The sequence below is a fragment of the Canis lupus genome, chromosome 15 (assembly GCF_048164855.1).
Source record: "Canis lupus baileyi chromosome 15, mCanLup2.hap1, whole genome shotgun sequence".
Lineage (NCBI taxonomy): Eukaryota > Metazoa > Chordata > Mammalia > Carnivora > Canidae > Canis > Canis lupus.
In genome coordinates, this window is record NC_132852.1 from 41,149,596 (window position 1) to 41,175,920 (window position 26,325).

Genomic DNA, 26,325 nt, shown 5'->3' on the forward strand with positions numbered 1-26,325 from the left:
AATAAAATATTTTTTTTTAAATCAACATGGTTGAGGATGCACAATATCTACCATACATGTCCTGCTTCTTTCCTCTTACATCAGGTAAGCAGTTTATCAAGTAATTGAAAAGCTCTTCATAATCTCATCTTTAGTGTGGTTGCCTAATGGCTGTCTTCATATGTTTTGAGTAAATAACCCCTGTATGTCATGAGAAAGGGCCGATCCCCCGGGACATCCTCAGGGTTCCTCTGCTCTCTCTACTGAGCATCAGCCGTGGGAGGCCAGGTTTCAGAGGCAATTGAGTGTTGGGAGAAATGCAACGAGGATACGAGGATACGGGAAGCACCCGGCCAGGTGCTGCCTCTAAGCTCGCATCGTAATCAGCACCACAGGGGCTCCTGACAATCATGATATAGGTCCCAGCAAAGCCCTGTTTTACAGAGAGTGAAACTGAGGCCCAGGATGGTATGAGTCATCCCCCCAGGTTTACACAGCTGGACAGGGGTACAGTGGGGATTTAAATCAGCCCATTGTTTCCTGCCAGACTATTTGCCAAGAGTATTAGAGGCCGAAGCTGCCTTTCTCTTTGACAGCATCATAGACAGAGGGCGGTGAGCCTTTGCTTCAGGTGCCTGGGAGCTTAAATACTTCCCTGAATGTGTGAGCTAGAGCTGCCAGGAGGAAACCCTTGGGGCCTTGAGCACCAGATTGTGAGATTGTCTGGGTGGTGACACAGGGATGCGGGGGTGGCTCAGGCCTCTGAGGGCTTGCATGGGTGCTCAGCACTGACAGGGAGTTGGGTCCGTGTTGGCGAGTCCCGCCTGTTCCTTAAACCATCAACATGAAAGCTTCTGCGGCCCACCCGCTATCTTGGTCTGTCGTGCGCTTCCTGCCTGACCTCGGGGCAGGAGAGATGGAGGGACTGTGGCTCCTGGTCTAGCAGCACGTCTTTGCTGATGAGCCATGCGGACCCGTGGGATGTAGGAAGAGTGTCTTGTCTTCAGGGGCTTGTGGCACACTGGACATCAAATTCATGTTGGGAAGGCTGCCAGTGACGTTGGGCAGTGACTCGGCTCTGGCTTGGCTGGTGACAGCCACGCTGGCAGAGAAGCATGTCCTGGGAGGCGGTTGTGGCCATGGTCTGGGTGCACCTGTCCTACAGATCCATGGGGGCTCTCAGGAGTGCGAGGGTGGCAGGGTGGGCGGAGCCACCTTAGCGAATCCACTGGTAAGCTCCCTGCCCCTGCCCCTGCCCCTGCCCCAGGGGGCGGGGGCGGTGAGGACCCCACAGCAGGCCCTGCACACCGAGGGGATGGGCAGGGATATCTCCAGGTATTTCTGGGCAAGGTGTCCCTCCAGCAGGCTGTCTGCTGCACGAGGGAGACCAGCCAAGGGCACAAACTGTGGGAGCCCCATTAACTGGATGTAGGCAGTGGGGGGTTTGTCATTAGTATTGTTGCTTGTATGTTCGGTCTGTGTGCTCAGCGTCTGTATCGCGGGAGGAAATTCCAGAGACATCTTGCAGAGAGCCCGTCGGGGAGCCTTAGGGAGCTCGCAGGGAGGGAGCCGTGTGACGGCCGACTGGCATGTCCCTCATCGCACGGTCCCATGAACCCCTGGGTCCCAGGCGCTCCTGTGGTCTCCACAGCAGCTCAGTGTCCACAAGGAGCTGGTGGGACTGCAGGGTCCCCGGGACAGAGGCCCCTCAGGTGCACAGGGCATCACCCAGCACCTCCTTTTCTGAGGACCTGTCCCAAACACGGGGTCCAAGTTTGTGGATGAACGTGTCCCTTTTTCTTCCTAACTTTGTAGTTTTTAATGCAGCATAAACTGATTCTCAGAACAGAATCAGCGTGTTTATGTGATCGGTGAAACGGGAGGACCCAGACTGCTTTGGTTTTTTGCCTTTTCTGTTCCTGTAAGAGAACAACCACCATGAACACTTGGGCTTCTCAGGCCCTGGGTGAATATTTGTGCAGCAGGTTTGTAAGGATGGGTCCCGGATGGTTCTAGAAGGGGTGGGGTGGATGGTGCCAGTGGCCTTACTGTGTTAGTTGCCAGCATGTATGTGATTCGGTACATATTTGTATAAAAATGAGATAAGATGTGCTGGGGCCTAATCATGATCTCTTATTATCTACTACAGGCTGGGGCGGCCGCGTGCTGGGATTGAGCTGGTGTTTTACAATTGTTTTCATGTGATAAAAACTTCCTTAGTTATTTTTCTGAGGATGATGTTTTAATGGCTCATCGGTTTTGTGTTTTCCTGAATCCTCTGCGCCTGTGAGGGCCTGGCCCGGGCTCTCGGGCTTGAACGTGGCTGAGGACTGGAATCGGGGTGGGGGACCCTTCCCTGCCTCTGTTACAGTCCACAAGGCAATTGCAGCAGCGGGTGGGGCAAGGCTGGAGACAGTTGGACGATGTGGTAGGACTGGGAGGGAGCGGGAGGGCCCGAGGCCCGAGTGTTTGAGCAGGCCTGTGACCCAGCCACCCCTGGTGAACGGAACACGCAGTGTGCTGGCTCCCGCGAGCTCTGGAGAGCCACCTGGTCGGCGGCCCCCGGACACTGGATTCACATGGAGACCTAAGCTTCATGGGCCAAAGTACGGCTTAGGGCTTCTTGGTCTAAACACAGTCTTGTTTTTGGTGTTTGTTTTTGTTTGTTGTTGGCCTTTTGGCTTGAGCTGGAGTTGGAGTGTTTCCCATGGATAAGCTTGCATGCTCATCATGGGGAACACAGAGGTGAAACAACCTGAGGGTCGCTGGAGGGGATGGGGTGGGGATGGGTCCCTGGGTGTCAGGCATGGAGGAGGCATGTGACAGGATGAGCACCGGGTGCTGCATGAGACTCTACCTCTGATACCAATAATATGTAATATGTTAATTAATTGAATATAAAGAAAATAAAAGAAAAAGAAGTGCTTACTCAGTTCTTGGAGCAGAAGAGAGAGACATGAGCTCCATTTGCAACTATAAAGTTTCTTATTGGTTTTTCCTTTATTTTTTTCTCTTTTAAAATTTTTAAAAATTGGAATGTGAAACAGCTTCAGATTCTTTGGCTTCTGGATTTAGTTGCTTTGGTCAAGGAAATAGTGGTGCTTGACCTACGAAGACTGATTGTGTCCACACAGGTTGGTTGTCCTGTGCTTTCCCTGCTCCTGCAGCAAGTGCTCTCACATGCATGCACATGAATACGTACATTTGGAGGTGACTCAGCCACATGGTCCCCCCACAACGCCAGCAGGCCTGGGCTGCTGTGAGTGAGAGCTGCCATCGGGAGCTGGAAGGAAACTACCTGACTCTGGATCTTTTTACCTTTTCCCCTGAAAAGGGGGAAAAAATGGGGATTTGGGTGTAAAGTCTGTCTCAAGAATATGTGTTTCTTTTCCTCTGCTTCCAGCTCTTCGTGGTGGAAATTCCAACCACTGTATTCTCTCCTTCATTCTGTGTGGTGATCACTTTCCTTGTTCACAGGATCCTCCTTCCCTCTGGGGCCTCTGGTACAGGGGGTCCCAGGGGGTCTCATGCACCTGCTGACCCCTGGTACGGGGTCCTAGGAGGTCCTGGCTGCCTGCTGACCCCTGGTATGGGGGTCCTGGGGAGTCCCATCCACCTGCTGACCCCTGATATGGGGGGTCCCGGCCATCTGCTGACCCCTGGTATGGGGGATCCTGGGGGGTCCTGGTCACCTGCTAACCCCTGGTACAGGGGATCCTGGCTGTCTGCTGACCCCTGGTACAGGGGGTCCTGGGGGGTTCTTTCACGAGCTTCAGGGAAGCCCCATTCAGATGTCCCTAGAAACTGGGGTCTCCTCAGGACTCATGGACGTTCATTTCCAGCCCTTGAGGAGGAAGCCTGGTGTGAGCAGTTGGCTTGAGCAGAGCCTGGGGTCCGTGGCAGCCACGTCCAGAGGGGAATTTGCGGGCCTGGCCCTGAGGGTCCCTGGCTTTTAAGCCCCAGATGTATGGAGCCTTCAGGTCAGCATGCTGGGCTTGGGATGGTGTTTTAGGGCGACATGTCTCTGTGCTGTCCCAGGGGCCTTCTGTGAGGCGTGGCCTCTGGGGACGGCGTGGCTGGAGGCTGTAGCTCAGGATCTGGGAGGGAGTGATCCACAGAGGTGTTTGCTTGACATGAGGGTGGATGGGGAGGCCCCTGAGTGGGGTGCTCTGGACTGAGCAGGAGAAGAACTTCAAAATCCCCATAATACATCTAATTATACTAAATAGTAATTAAACATTGCATCTATTAATATTCGCATCCCAAGAACTTGAAGGCTCCTGGCAGGGGGGTGGGGGGACTGGGAGCAGCAGGTGTCACCCCCTGAGGACACAGGAGCCGCGGCAGGAGGAAACCTGTCCCCGTTTCTGCTGAGATGTGCACACAGCTACAGAGCAGGGTGGGTGCCAGGAGGGAGTTCAGTCTCTATGTCCAATTCCTCCCTCTTTCCTTCCTCAACCTGGAAGGATCCCCAGGGCAGAAGGTTGGAAGTGCAGGCTCGCCACACACGCCTCCGGGGGCTGAGGCTGTTGTCCCTGCCGCTGTCCCTGCCAGTCCTGCTCCATGTGGGGCAGCTAGGTGTTGTTCCCGGCGGGGACCTGGCTTCCCAGACAGCTCGACCTTAGCCCCAGACCACGTCCCAGGAGTAGCTCTTGTCCTGCAGAAGAGCGGCGGGTCTGGGCCTGAGGCTGGAAAGGCCCCAGGCTCCCCCGCCCCCATTCCTGAGGTGCTGCGTAGGCTGATGTTTGCTCTGATGTCCTTGCTGATGGTGACCAGGCTGACACGGGCTGTATTTCCAGAAGTCACAGGGGCGGGCACCACATCCCCCTTCGGAAAGGCAGTTGGATCCTGCAATGTCCATCCCGAGCACGCCCATGCTCTGTTGCCTGCTCCTGGCACCACCTTCTTTGCTCACACGTGCCTGTGTCTGCCCAAGAGGCCCCTTCCTCTCCCTCCTTGTGGTGGAACCTGAGGGGACGCTCTCTTGCCACGACCTCATTTTCCACCCGGGTCCCCTCAGGCTGCTGCTGTGACAGACCCCACAGACAGTGGGCTGGAGAGACAGCTGTGTGGTCTCAGTCTGGGAGCCAGAAGTCCAGGAGCAGAGTGGCCGGCCTGGCTCCATCGGGGACTCTCAGGGGATCTTTCCGGGTTCTCAGCTGCCTTCTGGGGTGGTTGCACCGACCCTTGTAGCCGCGCCACACCGAATCTTTGCCTTCCTTTCCACCTGGAGTTCCCCACGTGTGTCCGGGTCTCCCCGGCTGGGAACACGGCCTTGTCGGGTCGGGCCCACCCTGAGGACCACATTCACTTCAGCGCATGACGTCTGTGGGGCCCTAGCTTCCACCGGCGGCCGGGTTCTGAGGTGCAGGGGACTTGGACTGCAGCCTGTGCATGTGGGGGGGGGAACGCAGTGAATTCAGCCTGTGACCCCCAGAGAGGTGCTTTCGCATCTCACGTCCTAGGGAGATGTGTGGCAGCTTCTCTCTGGCCCTCCTCTGCCTCCCTTGCCCCGTTGCGCGGCCTGCTGCTGCCACACACCTGTTCCCACCTCCTACCACCAACTCCGGGTACCACACTCCTGGATCGTCCTGGCCTCTCCTAGTTGGTTCTTGCCTGTGCTGTGTTGCCCTTGTTCCCCAGAAGCACACATGCCTCCCTCATTCTCATCTTGCTCTTCTAAGGCCTCATCTTACAGTTTTTAGACACCGGCAGCCACCTTAAGCTGGAGACTCCCAAATCTGAGTTTTGTCTTGTCCTCTCCCCTCAGCCCTTGGCTACTCTTGGTGTCTGTGATCATCTTTTTTTTTTTTTTTTTAAGATTTTTTAAAGATTATTTATTTATTTATTCACGACAGAGAGAGAGAGAGAGAGAGAGAGAGAGAGAGAGAGGCAGAAACAGGCAGAGGGAGAAGCAGGCTCCATGCAGGGAGCCTGACGTGGGACTCAATCCCGGGACTCCAGGATCACACCCTGGGCTGAAGGCGGTGCTAAACCGCTGAGCCACCCAGGCCGCCCAGTGTCTGTGATCATCTTAGACACAACCATTCAAGGGGAGTGTGTCATTCATCCCTACCCAGCAGCCTCTCTGTCCTCTTAGTCTCCACATCCATTGCTATGGAATTGGATCGCATGGAACGAAGGGTGAGGTTGGCTAGAAGGAAGATCTTGTGTGATGAGCAGTGTTAGGGAGGAGGAAAGTGGACGCTGAATTCTGTGCGTAGAGCTTGCCTAGTGGGTGCTGTGCCAGGGCCGTTCCCTCAGACACCACTCACCCCATTCTGTTCATGCCCACGGTCAGCATCTCCTGCAGCACATCCTATCTCGTTGATGCACTGTTGGCGGTGAGGGCAGGCTAGAGGATGGTTCACTTGGATGCACACGGGTATGTACCCTCCCAGACGGTACATTATCCTGATGTGGACGGTCCTTTCTGAGCCATTACCCATCAACGTATTCTTCACAGTTGTCTGCAGATCGATTTTGGGGTTGTTATAGCTTCAGTATTTTGCTGGGTGTGAATAGGCCTTGTGGTTAGAGTCAGAAGCAGAGGGGAAAGCCATTTAGTAGGAATGGTTGGCTACCTGGAAGCAAGAGGCCTGGTTCTTTGTCGAGCTCCACAGCCTGTGGGGCCCCTGTGTAATCGGCCCAGGGGCTCTCTCAGGACCCTCTGGGTGGTGGCAGTTGGACTTTATTGGCCATTAGGGTAGTGGTTATGGCATAAGGCATGATTTTTGTCAAAAGCATCACACATTCAGTTAATTCACAGGGACCCGTGCTCTGCGGAGCCAGGCCCTTGCCTGCCTTCCCCACCAGCATCCCCATGTGGTGCTTGAGATGCTCTGCAGAAATCTGCTTTTTGTAAAACAAATGAGTCAAAGGTTTTGTATCCTTTCTTTGAAGGACGTAGAGAGCAAATGTGAATGCATTTCTCCCTGGGGCAGGGCGGCTGTGTGCAGCAGGGTCTCCCTTAGCCTGGGTGTTGCTGACAGAGATGGGCCTCTAGCGGCTGCCTCACAAAGGAACAGCTCCGGGACGGGGGCGAGAACTCGGTGGGCCTGACTCGTGTGCGTCTGTAAGCGGCATCTGAACTTGGAGTCTAGATCCTGCTCAGTGGCCAGTGGGTTCACACCTGTCGCTGGGTGGGGGTGGGGGTGGGGGTGGGGGGAGAAGTCACCCATGGAGGGTGGGGTCTCTGGGCCACAGTGCTGAGTGGGCGGGAGGTCCACACTCTGGCTCTGGAGACTCTTGCACTTGATGCTAATACTCTGCTCCTGTGAAGATGCCGACGTGTTGGGCTCTGAGGGCAACATGCACCTGTGACACGTTCTGTCTGGGGCCGAGAGGGTCACAAAGCCGCAGTCTTACACTAGGTGTGATGTCAGGAACTGCGGGCCGTTCACAGAGGAGGTGTGCAGTGTCCAGATTGGGCAGGTGGGTCGCTTGCTTTATGTGGTTGGCAAGTTTCCAGTGAGGGTCAGAGCGCAGACTCCTGGGGGGCTGAGGACACCCAGCCCCCATCTCTGGAGGGTTAAGCAGCTGTGCTCCTTGGTGGTTCCATGGAGAGAAACCCTGCAATCCTGTCCTGGTGGGGACACAGGAGTTTGGTTGAGTTCTCTTGTCCGTGGAGCTGAGGGAAATCCTTGGGTGGGAACGGCAGCGATGTCATCGTGGTCTGTGTGGCGGTGTCTGGTGAGCCCCGGCTTTCCCCAGAGCATGCCCCCCACTCCTCTGGCAGCCTCATTACAGGTGGGAAACCAGGAGAAGCTACAGGGCTGGGTTGGGCAGAAACGGTCTCTGACCCGGTGCCTCTGTCTGCGTCTTTGTATTTCTGTTTCTGTTGGCTACACATTTTTTAAAACAAGGAGCTGCAGCTTTTTTAAAAATGTAAATGCTATTTTAGGTGTGTTGCTGCCATCCCGCAGAACAGCTAGAGGCCATGATAGTTCAGGGCGGTGGAAGTCAGGAACCGCTGCTCCCAGCGGGGCCCCTGCCCCTGCCCCTGCACCTGCTCCGTGGGCTGTGCCTGAAGGATGCTCTGCTGGAGGTGGGAATCCGTGTCAAGCCCCTGGGGCACACCGCTCTGGAAACCACCTCCTGGAGACTACGAATAATTTCCTCATAGCAGGAACGCAGATAGGAGATGTTCCCCCCAGACTGATGTGAACACTAGTTTCCATGAAGGACTGAACTGCTTGGTTCTTTAATTTCGGGGTGAGGACGTATTTCGTGGTCGTTTAAGCAGCTCTCCCCCCACCCTATCCTGCACCATTGCCCCCCAGCCATAGGGCGTGGCGGGGTTTCGTTTGAGACTCCAGACTACACGTCCTGCAGGGATGGGAGCCCCCATCGTGTTGTGCTCTCCTCGGGGGCGGCGGGGGGCGGCCTCACAGCTGGATGTGTGCTCCTTTCTGGGCTGTGGTGTTTTGTAAGAAGAAAGGTCAGTGTTGAGCTGGGGCCGCCCAGGCATCTACGAATCGCTGCGTGTGGCCTCAGGGAGGCCCATCACCTGCGGTGTTTTCTGTGGTCCACGGCCTTCCTGGGACTCGGCGTCTGGCAGGGGTGGCTGGTGCCATCCGCTGTGAGGCAGAGGATGCGGTGACAGTGGTGATTTAGTTTGAGGAGCCCTGCTGCGCTGGCCTCACCTGCAGCAGCCAGAGGAGGCAGTTGGATCTCCCCCAGCCGTGTGGCTCTCCCACTGCATTTATGGGGAGACATTTCGGGAGCACTGAGGAAGGAGCCCTCTTCTCCTTGGGGACAGTGTGTGGCCACTGATTCTTGAACACTGTTAGGACTAAGTTCCAGAACCATCCAAACCAGTGCAGAGACTGGTGCCTCTAAGATGCCCAAAGCCATCAGTGTCACACAAGGAGGGTGTGTAGCGGGGTGCAGGGGTTAGTGAGTCTGGAAATGAGCAGGACCAGGTCCTGTCTGGCTTGGCCTGGAATCCCCATCCCTGAGGCCACGACTCTGACTTCAAGGCAGCTGGAACCGACTGAAGGTATTCCAGCTGGAGAGTAATGCAGTCCCTTTTGCATTTTATTTTATTTTTAAAAAGATTATTGATTGATTAACGAAAGAGAGAGAACATGAGCAGAGAGGAGGGGCAGAGGGAGAAGCAGCCTCCCCAGTGAACAGGGAGCCCGACGTGGGGCTCGATCCCAGGACCCTGGGATCATGACCTGAGTCCCCCAGTCGCCCCCACTTAAGCGTTTTATAAAGATTGTTCTGGAGACCAAGTGGGCAGTGAGAGGAGCCGGGCAGCAGCTGGATGGGAGGTGGTGGCGGAGAGAACGGACTGCTGAGATACCCAGAACGCAGAGGTGATAAGATTGCTGATTGTTGGGAGGTTAAGTGCAGGGTCGTCCTCTGGAAGGTCCTGCGTGTGGCTGCACTTGTAGGGAGGAGGTGCTGCTGCCCTGTTTCCTCTGAGGCCCTGGGGGCTGCCCAGCACAATACAAGGGGATTGGCAGAGGGATTAAGGGGAAATACCTGAGAACTTGAGTGCCTGTGTCAGGTGTGTGAGGTGCTGAGTGAGGTGAGTCCCCCTGGGCTCTACCTGTGGGCCACCTGGGCTGGGTCCAGCAGCTCGGGGCTTGCTGTCGCCTGTGCCAGGCGGGCTGCCTGTGGGTGCGGGGTTAGCCTACAGCCCATGTTCACAGGGTCAGTGAAGACACGGAGGTGGTGGGAGTGTGGAGGCTGTGCCTCCAAAGACGCTGCCAAGGAATGGGGAGTGATGGTCCTGAGGTGAAGGCAGTGCAGCAGTCATGGGGGCCTTCGGGTGTGGAGACCATCCTAGCCCCGGGGAAACAGCCCTCGTTTCCGGCAATAGGATTGAAAGAGGTCTCGAGAACACGAAGGGCAGGCCCCTGACACACAGAGCCTTGAGGCTGCCCCTCGCTCCTGGAGGTTGGCAGGCCCTGGGGGAGGGCAAGCGCGTGGCGCCCACTTGGCTGCCTGTTCTGTTCACTTGTCTGTCTGCCCGGTGCATGTCTGCTCCATGCCCTGTGGGGTGGGCATGCCTGGTGCTCGGGAACCTTCTGAGCTCATGGGGACACCCCTGGGTGTTGCAGCCTGGGTGTGGCAGCCTGCTGTGGTGAGCATGGCCGGGGGCAGGGGGAGGGGGGCCCACCCAGATGGGGAAGGTGGGGGAAGCCTTCCACGCAGGCCCGGGGCAGGCAGGGAGGAAGGTGCCACAGAGCCTGAGCAGAGGGTGCTGGGGCCTGGGGAGGCCACTGCCCACAGTTGGCTGGGGGGAAGGGTGGGGGGCCTTGGTGCTGGGCAGGAGGGCCTGTGGCTCTTAGGGACGCAGCTGGCCGGCACTGGGGGCTTCTGTGGTCCCAGGGAGTGCGGCCGGAAGGGAGCAGACAGGCCAGGGCCCAGGATGGGTTAGGAGGCCGTGTGGCAGCAGATGGTGACGGAGGCTGAGGACAGGCCTTCAGAGGGGCCACTGCTGTGGGCCGGGCCGTGACCATGGGCCGTGCTGCTGGACTGCACATCTGGGGATCTTGGCAGAGTTTAGAGGCATATTTAGGATCCAGGTTAGAGCCGTAGATGTGGAAAGTGCGCAACGTGCAAAGAAGAAGAATCAACAATAGAGTGTGGGCGACACTGACATTTGGGGGGTGGTGGATGGGAAAGGGCAGAGGGCTCGAGACCGGAAATGGGGTTGGGGAGTGACTGCGGGGGTCATCAGGCCTTCACCTAGGAGTCTGCACAGGTGGGGAGGGGGCAGCTTGAGACCCCAGGTGCATCCGGGAGGGGTCGGCACAAAGCAGTTGCCTCGAGTGGGAAGGGTTCCTCTAATGTTGTGATGTCACGCTGCCAACAGTGGCATCACCGGTGGGGAAGGTATGCTTGGCGCTCCGCCCAATTGGGACCCCTGCTCCCCACCCGCCCACCCTCTCTTGGCACTCTTCTTTTCCGTTCCCACATTTCCTCGTCACCTTTACTGTGCCAGCATCTTTAATTGATTGATTAAGACAGAGTGCTGAGGGAAGAAAGTATGGATGGTACGGTGTGGATGGCATTGCTTTCTTCTGATAATTTTCCCATTGACTTGCTAGAGACTTTCGTGATGAAAGAAAGCAGGTCCAGGAGGTCCCTGAGCCTTGGACGTGCCACAGACAGTTTGGGCAGGTAGATGATTATTTTCTTTGGAGAAGTCAGCCATGAACAGTACATTCGTGAGGTATTTTTCTGCTCCAATCTTCATTTTCTTTATTTTAAAAGAAATTGCATATTTTAAAGGTAAATTTTTAGACTGGCATAACTTTTAACCCTGAAATTCTACAGAAAGTGTCTCTATTTTCTTTTTGACTAAACAGATGGGGCAGACTGGTTGTCTTATGTTCTCTTTTCATAAATATTTTCAAATCATTTCATTAATTTCAAGCGAGGAAGAAGCAAACACAAGTAAACAGGTGTTTGCTTGTTGCTGGGAGATGTGTTTTGCAAAGTACACCTGATTCTTCTTGCCTTTGCTTCCATGGCTTGGCCTCTGGGCCTTCAGGGACCCTGACTGTCCCATGAGTGTGGCCCTTGCTACTGAGATGATTTCTGGGCCAGTGGGGCCTAGGGCTCATCCTGGCCATGGGGCTATCCCACCCCTCAGGGAGGCCCAGCTGGATGAGCAGGGACAGCCCTCCGTTGTGGGCTGTGCAGGTTTCATGGCTTTGCAGACCTCTGAGGTGCGCCTCTGCAGGCCCCATGCTTGCAGGGCGTCCTCCTCACTGCCCTGCAGCCTGTGCTCCCCAGGTGAGCCCTCTCGCTGGCTGCCGGGTGTCAGGGAGGTCCCCGCGGAGAGGTGGCCCTGGGAGGGCAGCTGGGGTCTACGCAGCGATCCCTCCTGGGGTCAGGCTCTGACGGCAGGAGATGGTACCATGGTTCTAGCTTCTGCTTCTTGTATCTGAGTTTCTGAATTCAGGTTTATCGATGAACTGCGTTTGGTAATTTAAAGGTGAGCCAGACCTCTGGGGTCTTCCTGTGCTAATGGGTAGAGTGAGTACACAATGAAAATCACATCTCTCAAACTTGGGAAGAAATCAGGATTGTTTCCTGAACCTCTTTTATCCGGTGATGTTTATAAATCCAGGAATTGATAATATGTAGAACATTTCATATTACAAAGATGGTAACGTTCCTTGGAGAAAATTTAAAGCATGGGTAAGCAAAGAAGAGAATAAAATGCTTATATATTCCCACTGCCCAATGTAGAGGACCATCGGCGAATTTGGTGCTTTTTACACCCCAAATGTTTGTAGATAGCTTGTAGCAACATACAGCGTTCTTGATGGTTTCTTAACTTCCGTTGTGTGTCCATTCTATATATATATAAACATATTTTTAAAGATTTTATTTATTTATTTACTTATTCATGAGAGACATAAGAAAGAGGCAGAGACACAGGCAGAGGGAGAAGCAGACTCCATGCAGGGAGTCCGATGTGGAACTCGATCCCAGGACCCCAGGATCATGACCTGAGCCAAAGGCGGATGCTCAATTACTGAGTCACCCAAGTGTCCCTAAATATATTTTTTAAACACCTTTTTTTGTTTGTTTCAAATCTTAAATTCCAATTAAGGAATTAAGGGAGGCCGGTGTTGCAGAGTGGCCGGAGGCAGCGACGCTCTTCTGCAGGCCTCATGTTCTAAGATGTTTTGCTGTCTTCCGGCTATGTCCCTGAGTTCCCCCAGCACCCCTGTGATGGAAGGAGGGGTGGTACTTGATCCTTCAGCGAATTTGGAAGCGGAGGTTTCTCACTCGCGTTATGTGGGTGAGAGGTGGTTTGTAAACATCTTTCTAAAATCTTAACACATGACACCTTTACAAAATCTGGAAGTCTTTTTTTTTTTTATTTTCATTTTTAAGTAATCTCTATACCCAGTGTGGGGGCGTCAAACCCACAGCCCTGAGATCAAGAGTTGCCTGCTCCACCCACAGAGCGAGCTGGGCGCCCCTGGAGCTCTTTTTGTAGGACTTTAGCGTGAGGGGAAGGGAAGCAGCGCTGACCCCACAGCCTGACAGCCAGGAGCTGACTACACAGTTCTGTGTGGTGGGGAAATTGGAAGATGTGTGAGGTCACTTCAGGACGGAACTGGTTAAAAAGTTGGTGTGCACGTGTAGAGCTCATTATTTTGTAGTGATTGACATTGATGACAGTAAGAAATATCAAATGCAGGATTGTTTACAATGTATTAAAAGCAGTTCATAAAATCGCGTGCACCATGTGATGGCAGTTCTCTGACACATGCCAGGAAAGGTGCCTGGAAATAGGGATGTTACCTCTGGATGAGGAAGTAACTAGTACGACTTCCTTCTGAGGATTTTCTGCATTTTCTTAATTTTTGAGACTTATATGACATGAAAAATCTCTGATAATAGTTTCAGTTTAAGTAAACAGGTGCTCAGAGAATGTGTAGTTTGTCCATGGACATGGGACTGATTTCTGGCACCTTCTACCTCTAAGCAGGAGCCCTTTCCAACAGTTGAGGTTGGATTTTTGGTGTTCAGTGCCATCATTTCTGTTTCCTTGTCATCATGGTGCCCACTATGACCCTCCTCAGAGGCCTGCAAGGAAGGGAGAGCTTCCATCATGGAGAAAGCCGAGCTGCTGGGTGGGGACAGCTCTGTCCTGCACCCCGCAACCTCTTCGGCCTCTTCTCCCTCTTTCTCAGCCCCCCAGCCTTGCTGCCCCCCAGCACCCTGCAGGTGTGCAGCCACAGCTCACACACAGATGGGAAGCGTCTGTTTAGTAAATTTGCACAGGATGCACAGCTGGGAATCCAGAAACATGTAGGCTGGGAACGGGGTCAAGGGGGATGTGACCTCCCAAGGGAATGAGGACAGACTCCAGTTCTTGGGGTTGGGAGGTTGGTGGTGGGAATGGTCAAGATGGTCTGAAAAGAAGACGGCTTGTGTTGTCACATGAAGTCAGGTCCATGGTGTGATGGGGCCTGGGAAGGCCCGGGGCAGAGTCCAGGTTCAAGGGTGCATGGCTGCCCATAGGAGCATGTGCTATAGGTGAGGCTGGTCATGTGCTCCTGTGATGCCTGAAGCTGGGGCAATGAGAAATGGGGACTCGGGGGACAGCGGTGGGCCAGGCAGACACAGAGCCACTCACGGAGCTGTGTGGGACCCTGTTTTGGTTCCCGCCCATTTCTCCAGGCCAGCTTTCTAGCCCCCTGTTGGTCTTCTGAGGAGTGTGCACCGCTTCCAATGAGCCAGGGCCAGCGAAGTATTTCTGTGAACAGTCAGGGCTCTTGGGGCTCCTGGTGTGTATGTCTGTCCCAGCTCTGGGACTCGGCTATGGCAGGACGAAAGCAGCCATTCACCAGGGTGAGCAGGGAGGTGGCTGTGTTCCAGTAACACTGTGTTTACAACAAAAAAACAAGGCCGTCTCGCCTGCCCTGAGCAAGCCACTTGTTCTTCTGTCAGAATGTGCTAGAGTTGAGTGCTCTCGCAGACCTCTGGCAGCTACATGGACTCTGACTCTGGTGATAGGAGGGGAGAATCAGAGCGATGGGGAAGAATGTTTGTGCCCCCAGGTGGCTGTGCCAGTCCTGAAGCTCCGTTTAGCTCTGACATGTGCGCCCTGTTTCAGCACAGATCCACACAGGCAGTGCAGAGAGCAGGGAGGTTAGGTGGGCAGAATGGTGTGAAACCATATTATGTGACAGCTGCACATGTTTTAGTTAAAGAAGAACGGATCCAGACATTGGAAAGTCTGCCCTGTGGAAGAGGGGAGAGGGAGAGGAGCATGCATCCACTGGGAGATAATGTAAGCTTGTCACTCTGGGGGGTGTTTTGTTACCTCATTTCAACATGGAGAGGTTTTGCTCTGTGGAATGCCAAGTATTGGGAGCATCTGTGATGGAAGCTTCCAGGAGATAGACGTATACTCAATAGACTAAAACCTTAAAATAGAGCTGTCCCAACATGAGTTGCCCCCTTGGTCATGAGGGATGTTTCTATCCGGACTGGTTGTGTCCCTCAGAGGGTGGCCTACCCAGGGATGTGGCTTCTTTGGGAGGCAGGTGTGGCTCCATCAGCCACAGGACCTTCTCCTTGGGGATCACTCCAGAGCTTACAGCTGTGCCTCTTACCCACACATAAGAGTAGCTAGTGTGTGTGTGCTGGAGGTGGGAGGGGGGAACCCAACAGTTTGGAACAAATCTGTTCTCTTCTAGGATTCCTAGATCTGGGCTGGGGGAGGACCTGAAAGAACAGAACCTTGCCCTTGGATTGTATGGGGTTAGCCACAGGGATGCCCAGCAGAAGGCAGGCTGTTCTCACACTTAACAGCTGGCCCGGTAGTCACATTCCAGGTGGAGGAGCCATGAATGCCGTCTTCAGATACTTGGAAAACCAGTGGTTCTCAGATGTTAGAAGGCACTAAGCATGCATCGTTTGCTTGGCCACAGCAGAGGACAGAAAAGGACCTGAGAATAACACAGATTAAACTGGATGAGGGGGATCCCTAGGTGGCGCAGCGGTTTGGCGCCTGCCTTCGGCCTAGGGCGCTATCCTGGAGACCCGGGATCGAATCCCACATCGGGCTCCCAGTTCATGGAGCCTGCTTCTCCCTCTGCCTGTGTCTCTGCCTCTCTCTCTCTCTCTCTGTGACTATCATAAATAAATAAAAAAAATTAAAAAAAAAAAAACTGGATGAGGTTATAGAGGGAAGAGTTATTTTCACAAGGAACTGGTGATGACTTTCCCTGTGAGGTCTCAGGTTGTTCCACGGTTGAGATCCCACCTCATACCTGTCAGGATGGCCAACATCAAAACCCCAGGAAACAATAGGTGTTGGGAGGATGTGGAGAAGAAGGAAGCCTCCTACACTGTTGGTGGGGATGTAAAGTGGGGAGGCCTCTGTGGGGCACAGGAGGGAGGGGCTTCAGAAAGTTAGAAGTAGAGCTATTCTGTGATCCAGGAATTGCACAATTAGGTGTTTACCCAGAACACAGAAAAAAACTAATTCAATGGGATACATGCACCCCTATGTTTACTCCAGCAGTACCTACAATGGTCAAGTTACGGAAGTACCCCAGGTGCCCATCCATCGAGGAATGGATGAAGAGCATGGTGTGTGGGTACACAGTGGGATATATGTATGTACATGCACACAAATTGGAGTATTGGCCATAAAGAAGAGTGAGATCCTGCCATTTGCAACCACATGGATGGAGCAAGATTATTTTTTTTTAATTTTCTTTTTTTTTTTTAATTTTATTTACTTATGATAGTCATACAGAGAGAGAGAGAGGCAGAGACATAGGCAGAGGGAGAAGCAGGCTCCATGCGCCAGGAGCCCGATGTGGGATTTGATCCCGGGTCTTGAGGATCGCGCCCTAGGCCAAAGGCAGGCACCGAACTGCTGCGCCACCCAGGGATCCCTGGAGCGAGAGTATTATTCTAAATGAAATACGTCAGCCAGAGAAAGAAAATACCACATGATTTCACTCATATGTGGAATTTCAGAAACAAAACAAAACCAAGAAGAAAGACAACAGCCCCAGACTCTTAACTAGAGAAACCAAACTGATGATCACAGAGGGGAGGTGGGTGGGGCCGGGTGAAACAGGTGATGAGGATTAGACTGCATGGACTGTGATGAGCCATGAGATGGTCATGCATGGAATTGTTGAGTCACCGTATCATACACCTGAAACTGTCATGATGCTGAATGTCAGCTGTGCGGGAATCAAAAAGATGGGAGAAGTTCCCCTGTGATGTCCCCAGTTGCCTCTAGTTTCAGATCAGTGTTCAAGGGTGTGTGTGTGTCTTGGTTTCCAGTGTTGGGGGCAGCACATTGCCATGTCTTGTTGGGGGACAAGTGCTCAGAAACAGTGGTAGAAACACTTTTTATCTCATTATTTATAAACAAACCCAGAAAATTGTCAGTGCAAGAATTCTTACATCGGGCCACGGGAGTAGGTTTTGCTTTTTAATCCTCATTATGTTACCATGTACATTTAAACATACATCTAGTCTTAACATTGAACTTAACTCGTGATGTCTTGAGCCTGGGGTGTTTTCTGCGTTTGATGAGTCACTGAACTCTACGTCTGAGATTAATGAAGTCTCTATGTTGGCCAGTTGGATTTAAATTTAAAAAAATTGAGCCCAGTATAAATGTAAAAGTTAGTTTACATATAATTTTTCTTTTTCTTTTAAAGATTTATTTACTTTTGAGAGAGAGAGAGAGAGAGAGAGAGAGAATGCTTGTGCCCTGGGTGGGGGGTGCAGAGAGGAATCCCCAGCAGTCTCTCCTTGAGCACGGACCCCAACGTGGGACTTGATCCCAGGACCCCAAGGTCATGACCTGAGCTGAAACCAGGAGTTGGATGCTTGACCGGCTAAGCCACCAGGCGCCCCAACATATGATTTTTAAAAAAATATTTTATTTATTTATTTGAGAGAGAAAGAGAGAGAGAGAGTGAGTGCGAGCAGGGGTGAGGGGCAGAGGAAGAAGCAGGTTCCCCGCTGAGCAGGGAGCGGGACATGGGGCTTGACCCCAGGCCCCAGGATCATGACCTGAGCTGAAGACAGATGCTGCACTGATGGAGACTCCCAGGTGCCCAATTTTTCTTACATAATTAATTTGAAATAATTGTGCCACTTGTCATTTGGGATGAGAAAGAATTTGGGTCCAAAGAAATAAACTGCAGAGCGTTTGTGATAGTTACTTAATGATACAACCATTACTGATATGCTGATCCTGGTTTTTATTTTTTATTTTATTTTATTTTATTTTTTATTTTTTTATTTTTAAAAAATATTTTATTTATTCATTCATGAGAGACACAGACTGAGAGAGAGGCAGAGACACAAGCAGAGGGAGAAGCAGGCTCCATGTAGGGAGCCCGACATGGGACTCAATCCCAGGACTCCAGGATCACACTCTGGACCAAAGGCAGGCACTAAACCGCTGAGCCACCCAGGGATCCCCTATTTTATTTTTTTTAGATTTTATTTATTCATGAGTGACAGAGAGAGACAGACAGACAGACACAGAGGGAGAAGCAGGCTCCATGCAGGGAGCCCGGTGTGGGACTCGATCCTGGGTCTCCAGGATCATGCCAGGATCATGCCCTGGGCTGAAGGCGGCGCTAAACCACTTCCCTAATCCTGGTTTTTAGATGAATATTATTTCTAAAAGCCCATGCCCTTGCTTCATGCGGGAGATGGAGAGCTGTGGGCTCTGGGCCAGGTCTGGGGGGAATCAAATGTGTACATCATCAGGACCCCGCTGACCTGCGTGGACCTTGAAATAGGACCCATGCCACGTTCTGTCATGTGATGAGGACCAAGTGACCTCCATCTCCCCGGGAGGGTCCTGAGGTCACGTGATGGTCACAGTGGGCCTGCACCCAGGATGGCTGAGGGTCCAGTGAGTCGGCCCGGCACGACGGAGAGGCTCGTTGCCCCATAAGCCACGCACCTCACGTGTCCAGGCAGGTGTGGCTGTCCCGCCCATGGGCCTGCCCCTCAGTGACCCTAGATTTCACTTTGCCCTGGCCTCCCTGAGGCTCCCCATGGGCGTGCGCATGACCGTCACCCCGGGGCTCCCTGCAGCAGCCTCCCTGCGCCCGGTCTGATGGTGTGGCCATCCGCACTCTCCGTGTTTGATGTTGGAGGCTCTAGTTAGAGACTGGCTGGGGCTTTCCCGTATCTACGGAAACAAGCTCAGAAATGCTTCTTAATCCCACAGAACAAGTCAGAAGATGCCCTTCTCTTGAGGATATTATTCCATTTCAGGAAACTGAAGACAAACGCCGAAGGGCCGAGCGAAGGGTCACTCAGTACACGTCACAGATCAGATGCATCAGCAAGTTGTTAACAGCCATGTCCTAACTTCAGTGAGCCATGCTGGAAACACCGAGGTAGTAAAGCAGGAGTGTCACGTGTTGGCAGCACGGTTCCTGGTAATCGGCTCCTGCACCTTAAAAATAAAACACAAAGTTATTGTAGATACCCTGAACTTGGAACAATTGTCATTCATATATACATTCTTGTGTATTTATTAACACACACAGTTAGGAACTTGAACTCAAGGAAGTTACTCAAGATTAGAATCTACTTTTTCTGAGGGGTGTCTGGGGGGCTCCATCGGTGGAGTGTCCGCCTTCAGCTCAGGTCACAATCTCAGGGTCCTGGGGTCGAGTCCCGCATCAGGCTCTGTGCTGGGCGGGGAGCCTGCTTTCCCCTCTGCCTCTGCTCCTGTGCGCGCTCTCTTTCTCTTTCAAATAAAAATAAAGTTTATAAAAAGAAAGGAATTTAGTTTTCCCTTATTTTAGAAAACCGTCAGAGAAGCCACTGGCTGGCGGGTGGCAGCTGCAGGCCGTCCCCCCCGTGGTGCTGCAGTTCCATGTGGGAGAGGCTGATTTTGCAGGGGGCCAGCAGGACAAGGGTCAGGATCGTGGTCCCTGCCTCAGACACTAGCCATGTTCTCAGACACAAGAGGATGTGTGTGTCACACCCCATGGATGCAAATGTCACCTGCAGGGACGGAGCCAGCAGAGCTGGGTGGGGGGGCACTGCGGTGACCCAGTGACCAGCCTGGTCCCAGGGCCCCCTTTCCCCCCGAGACGGGCACCAGCTCACACACGTGCGTGTGGCTGTGTGGCTGGCAGAGAAGAAAGCCTGGGCCCTGAGGGGGGAAATTTGACCTGCTACGGCCCGCAGGTCAAGGTCAGGGAGGTCGGTGCTAAGGTGCAGTGAGTGGGTAGTGTGTGGCCCCCACAAGGGAGTAGGGCCACGTGTCTGCTGCAGGGCCCGCTCTCTGCTCTCCTGGGTAGGTGGCCACACAGCTGCAGGGCCTGGGACCTCGCTGGCCCCATTGTGACCGGCCTGGGTCTCAGGCCCCCCAGCAGCAGGCCCAGAGGCCACTGTCTTCCTCGCCGAGGGACTGGAGCGCACTGGGGTCACTGCAGCAGGGGGTCAGTGCCTGCAGGGGACAAGAGGCCAGATGCCCTGCTGCTCTGAAAGCACAGGCCTCTGGGGGCTGGTGAGGGGTAGCCTACATCATGTGACTTTGCCGTGCGTGTGTTGTAGGGAAACCCTGGGACCCTGGCCCGGCACGCAGAGAGCTGCACGTGCTGCCACTGAGCAGCCTGGCATCCCTACCTGATGCCTGTGTGATGGCATGAAGTCGGTGTTCGATCCTGGGAACTGGTGGTGACAGACCGGCCAGCACTGGGGAGGTGGCTCTGGGGACAGGAGCCTTCCTGGGTCCGGCTGTCACCCTACCTGCCATGGTGGAGCCCACCGTCCGGGAGCTTCCCCAGTGGCTGCGCATGGCAGGAGCGACGGTGGGCTGCTTGGGGAGCACTGGACTGCTTGGAGAAGACGTGGCCCGCAGACCCGGCAGGTGGCGGCCTGGGCCCCGGGTGCCTGTGGGCGGGTGCTGGCTGTCTCGGCCTCACCAGTGCCGGCTGGTGTTCTGGTGCATGCTGTGGCTGGGGCTCCCATCACCTGGGCACAGGCCTCTGCAGAGCTGAGTGGACACCTTATACAGAGGCTCCTTTGTCCCTCGATGGCTGTCAGCTCCCACCCGCGGCTCCCAGGAGCATGAGCCCTCCCTGCCTGGGCAGACACGAGCCCAGCGTCTGCCCCTCTGGCCCTCGGGGGGCTGCCCTCGCCCTGGCCATGTGGGTGTCCTGCTGGAGGAGGGGGGCTGCTGCCACCGTCGGGCACCCGGCCCTCTGCCTGCACGTGGGGCCACCTCCTGCTCTTAGCAGGGGGCGGGTTAGGGGCCCAGCACAGGGAGGGGGCACATGTGCCGGGCATTCTTCCCTTGGAGGCGGGTCTTTCCTCCATGCTGCAAGGACGCCTATGCCCAAACGTCTTGTAGCTGCTGAACTGAAGGCTGATACAGTTGAAATGTGGGCTCCCATCTGGGAGCTGGGGCTCTGGTGGGTGCTGCTCAGCCTCCTGTCCCTACAGGCTGACACCGGCTTTGAGCATGCTGCAGGTGTGCTGGTCACTATGCTGAGTTGCAGGGCCCTCATCTGCGAGGCGGGGCCCTTGGTGGGAACTGGGCAAAGTTGTCAGGTTGTGTGGTGTCTACTGGGGAGCGCTCAGTGGGAAGACGGAAGGGACCCTGTGAGAGAATCCACGCATGGGAACACTGTTCCTTGTGAGAAATTGCCTTTGGGATGAGGTAACCTTGTCTTTGCTGATGTGCATGTGTGCAGAACCCGCTGCTGGCTGGCTGTGGTCGTCGTCTTATTTGGCTACGATACTGAACCATTTCTGGCTTAGTAGCATTATTGGTTCTCAATTTTAGGAAAATCTCCTGAGAGTTCTGGGTTCTGAGAATCTTCCAGTGGCTTTGAGGAGATGCAGCCACTGCCCCTGTTCCTGGGGCCCTTGTGACAGAGACGGTTTTGTTATCTGCTGAGAGAACCTACTTCCCCTCCATCCTTGTCTCCGTGACTTGGTCACAGATCCTCCCTATTCTGCTCTCAGGCGTGGGCTCCATCCCTGTGCTTCTGCAGAATCCTGGGTGGGGGGGGGGCAGCGGGGAAGAGCAGGCCAGGTGTGAGGAGTGTACCTGGGGGGCGAGGAGTGTGCATGGCGGGGGAGTGAGGACCGTGCCTGGAGGGGCAAGGAGTGTGCTGGGGCATGTGCCTGGGATGGCTGGGCCCCAGTGATAGGGTGGTCATGCACCCTCTGTGGCAGCGTCACAGCCTGGAGGGGACTCTGGGCACAGAAGGGCTGGCGTGGGGTCCAGGCAGCGGGGTGGGGGGTGTTTCTGCTCACAGGGGCATCTCCACCGCAAAACACAAATCCCTGAGCACCTCAGGAGGATGGGAGGTGGGGGGGAGGGGCCTGGCTCCTGCAGAAGTGCTGTGTTCCCTCTGTTTACAGGAAGAGAAAGAGGCGTCGAGACGGTGACACAATCTTGCTTAGTGTTCTGGGAAAATAAGGAAGAGAACAGAATTAGACCTAAACAGGGCTGGTATGTGTGTCTGTGCATGTGGTTGTGAGTGTGGCTGTGTGTGTGTGCCTGAGTTAATGTGTGCATGTGTGTGGTGCGTGTGTGTGCATGACCGCAAGTGCGCTTGTGCGTCCTGAAGCTGGCGGGAAAGCTGTGGTGTGACGAGTGGGGTGCACCCAGCTTCCCAGCCGAGTGCCGGGGGTTCAGCCAAGGGGGCAGCATGAGCATTTTGTGAACATTGCCTCAGGTTCATGGGAAGGGAGGGTAATGGCCTTAGGACTGAGGCACTCGGGTTTCTGCCACCAGGCATGAAGGTGCCCACCCAGGATCTTGCTTCCTGCATGGGACGGGCTGGCCCTGCAGTGGGCTTTGGTCCTGGCAGCATTCACGAGCCCGACTGTGAGACGCAGTGCCAACAAATTGGGTTCAGGGCTGCACCCAGCCTGCGGGGGTGGGGAGTGGGTAGAGATGGAGTGCGTCTAGCGGAGACCCCGGGGCGGGGCAGTGTGTGCCACATAGATGAGTCTTTCTTCTGTGGTTCACAGTCACAATTAGTATTAGGAGGCGGCTGGTACTTAAAATGAAATGTGGCCTCTCATGACTTAGAGCAAATAACAACATGAATAAATCCATAAAATTAGCCCAGCCTGCTGGAGCAGCACTGCTGACCGACACCTTCACGTGCAGCGACATCTGTCTGATGCGGTTGTCCCGGGTCCCCGGGTGCATAGGGTGAGGCCCCTTGGCAGCAGGCGGTGGTGCCGGAGCCGGGATTCAGGGCTTCACTGTGCTGCCGTCTCGTTCCTGTTGGGTCCAGCTGCCAGCTGTGGTTAGCGAGGCTCGGAGAGCGAGTCCAGGTTTCTAGCCGCGCCCTCTCCTCGCAGGACCTGTTGTCTGTGGCTGCCACGTGAGCAGTGCGGGGTCGTTCGTGTAAGTGAGTCAGGCTCGAGCGGGGGGCCTTCTGTGGGCCCTGGAAACGCCCGGAAGGATCCTGCCACGGAAGAGGGATCGTGCGGTGTCTGTGAACCTGGGCGGAGGGAGGGGCAGCAGGACCTGACACTGCAGAGCCCCTTAGGCGTCTACCTCCTGTCCTCCCCGCAGACCGTCCCCGGGCAGCTGAGGGGTGTCTCCAGGGCCCACAGCAGCTGGGCTCTGCTGCTGGTGACACTGAGCCTGGCCGAGCCCTGGGCCCTCGCAGGAACAACACTGGACGCAGCCTTGCTAGTGCCCGGGCGACAAGCTGGCTGTCGGGCAGGTCCCGGCTGCTTTCCCTCCGGGCCTCCTGGGCCTGGCTCGGGTCGCAGGTGAGACAGGAGTGGGAGCGAGCAGCTCTGGGACAGAGCTGTGCGGATGTGGCTGCGGTGGACGGCTCAGGGTGGCTCACGGATAAGCAGGGGTGGACATGCGCTCCAGCCACCCCGAGGCGTGGGAGGGTCTGTGTTCCAGGGAAGCCGTCCTGGCTCGGGGTTGCGGTCCTGGGTGGCCCGCCGAGGAGCGGCTCCTGGGACGTCTCCTGGGGGACACGGAACCATCAGCTCTTGCTCTACAGTGGCTGTGATGGCAGATGACCTCGTGACCTCATGGTAACCTGTCCCCGGACTCCATGCCTCTGGTTCCGGAGCCACATGTGCTTTTGGGCCTTGCCAGCCCTTCCTTGTTACAGAGAAAGCTTCCGACTCTAGGGGTTTTAGAGCAGGTGAGTAGTAGGAACTTCATGGTGATGCGAGGGATGGATTCCTCCAGTGGAGATGCCCCTACCTGCCGTTCCTTCCTGTGCATCCGGCTCCGGGCACCTGCTGTGGGCCGACCCGGGTGCACAGAGGAAATGGCAGAGGATCGAAGGACGCGGTTATGTGGTTCCTCTTGTCGGGAACCTCCTGGCCGGCAGAGGAGGGTCGGCCCTATGTGGACAGTCACCGCAATGTGCAGGGCCGGTGGCCAGTGCTCGTGTGCTGGTCGGGTTGGGAGAGTCCACGGCCTGGGTGCGCTGAGTGGACAGTCAGAGTTCGTTAGGAGGCGCCGCGGGATGCAGGTGCTTGTTGGGAATACACTCTCCGCGTTGCTAGAGACCTAACGTGCTCAGAACACATCCCGGCTTTGTCAGCAGGGGTGTGTGGCCAGAGCACCCGGCAGCCTCCGGATGGGGGGCATCCGAGTCTCGGCCTCCCCCTCCCCTGGGTCTCCATTGCACCCTTCCTGTCCGGCTCGCCCTGTTTGACATCTGCCTTCTCGGACCCTCTGTGGTGGGTACAGGCATTTGGGGTCACACTCCCCATTCCTGACTGTTTCTGGAAAATGAGAGGCCCCTCCCCGCCTCCTCCTTGCGTTCCTGGCAGTACCTGGGGCCGTCTGTCCACGTGGGGCCTCATCCTGGGCATTAGGCTCAGTGCTGGATGGGATGACCCAGCGCTGTTGACAGGGCTCCGTGGGGCCGAGGATGTGTCTGCATGGACGCCCTGTCCCCCAGCCCCGCTCCCTCTGCTGCTCCCCTGGCGGAGATAGGAGGTTTGTGAGTGTGTCCTGACGGAGAGGCCAGGCCGCGGACACGTGTGTGTCCTCTCATGGACTCGGAGCAGGTTCCCGAGTTCAGCTTTATCTCACAAGAGCCAAACCCAAAGGGCCATTGGGTGGACGCGTGGGAGTCTGCGGCTGGGACGGCCAGGGCAGCGGCACTTACCCCTCTCTCGCTTGTCCTCCCCAGGCTGCTTGTTCCAAGATGACCTCTGCTCATCGTCTGAGACCTGTGTGAACGGTAAGTGTGTGGGGCAGGTGTGTATCCACCCTGCGGGCCTGGGCGGGCTGGCCACGTGGGGCAGACATTCGGGGTGGGTTCCTTTCCCCAGCACTCCTAGGGTTGTGCGGCCGAGACCTCTCTGGCGTGGTGGATGCGCGCCACATCGTTTGCAGGCAGGGGGGCGGGAGGGTGTCAGTGTCACGTCTGCGAGCCCCCAGGACTTCCTGCGAGTTGCCCACAGTAGGTGGGGGTCTGGGGCCCTGCCCGCCCGCAGCCCCTTGTGTGCCTCTGGCAGAAGCCACGCGTCCTCTACACCCCTGGTTCCTTCCCTCACAGGCACAGACAGATGTGCTCGGGGTTCTGGGTTTGCAGGGCTGGTGTCCCCCCAGCAGCAGGGTCGGGGGCAGCCCCAGGGCTTCCTGCTGCAGTGGCCTGGCCTCTCCAGGCAGCCCTGGCATCCTGTTTGCTGGCTGCAGGTCTGGGCGCCGCCAGTCCGTGGCGGCCCTCACCTGTTGGGGGAGGACTGAGTCCGACACCTGCTCGGAGTTTTGCCTGGCACTGCGGTTCCTGGACCACACGGGTGTGCAGCTGCCTTGGGTTTGTGGGAGGAATGAGTGTGACTGGTGTGGCCGCTCCACTCCTGCTGTGCTGGTCTCTCAGGTCATTTGTGGGCGTGTTGGGCTCCCTGCTGTGTCCTGGCACAGGTGCCGCTCACTCCCCCAGGCGTGTGTGCAAACGAGGCCGTAGGTGGGGCCCGGTTTACAGGGGCCCGGTCCCTGGAGGCTATGCACGAGCCACAGGTGCCGTTCACTGTCTGGCTGCTGGGGGCCTGGCATGGGGCAGCCCTGAGGGTCCAAATGCCAGTACCTGCTGCCGTGAGTGTCCCAGGAGAGGATGGGCCTGTGCACCTGGGGTTTTGGGGCTGCCGACGCTCCTGCTTTGTCCTTGGGACGAATGGCTACAGCTCTGCACGGTGCTGTTCTGTGTGGTTTGGGGGAGGGTTTAGGGAAAGAATTCTGTGCAGATCATGGTGCCGGTGACCCGGGCAGGGGGGTGGGGGGAGACAGTGCGGTCAAACCTCCCTGATGGTGGACGCAGGGGGTCCTGCTGGCTGGGTGCCTGCGACCCTTCCCCGTGGTCGGGCCTCACCCTCAGCCTTCCACCCCCACCCTGGGGGTGGCTTGTGAGTTCACCTCATGCAGCTTTTATTTGGAGATGGCTTTTAAGAAATCTTGTTTTTAAAAATCTGCCACCTGCCCTCGGTGAAATTCGATTATGAAGGAAGCAGATGGGTGTGTGTTTAAGTTGGAGACGTAAGTGGCCCCAGCATAGTTAGAACTACAGTTCTTTTCCCATCCCTCGTTCTCGACAAGAGCTGGCCTCAGGTCATGACACTGTGGGGGTTTCCTTCCCTGCTTCCTTCCCTGCATGGAAGCATGTTGATGTCATGCAGGATGATGGCTGTGACTCCTGGGGTAGATGGCGTCTGCTGTCTTTCTCTACAGTTTGGGTCTGGGAGGCAGCAGGGCAGGAGTCATCTGGTCTTAAGCTGTGTCTCTGAGTAGCTAAGAGGGAGTGAGAGGAGGACGAGGCGGCCACTGCATCGTCCAGGCCGCTGGCTGCAGGGCAGACAGGTGTGACCTCACAGCTCTGGGGGCATGGGCGG

General features: G+C 55.5%; 1 protein-coding gene across 4 annotated transcripts in view; it reads left to right on the plus strand.

Annotated features, from left to right (window-relative positions):
* The window catches only part of PTPRN2 (protein tyrosine phosphatase receptor type N2), a 726,314-nt gene that overhangs the window by 42,761 nt on the left and 657,228 nt on the right, over positions 1-26,325 (plus strand). For 2 of the 4 annotated variants that reach the window (XM_072776801.1, XM_072776802.1), the window contains exon 2: positions 24,627-24,677. The exons of 1 other annotated variant lie outside the window; for it this stretch is intronic. In XM_072776801.1, coding sequence (XP_072632902.1) covers positions 24,627-24,677 — 51 coding nt within the window. Of the gene's footprint in view, positions 1-24,626; positions 24,678-26,325 lie in introns of those variants that run through there. One more of the 4 variants, XM_072776804.1, reaches the window with a different exon arrangement.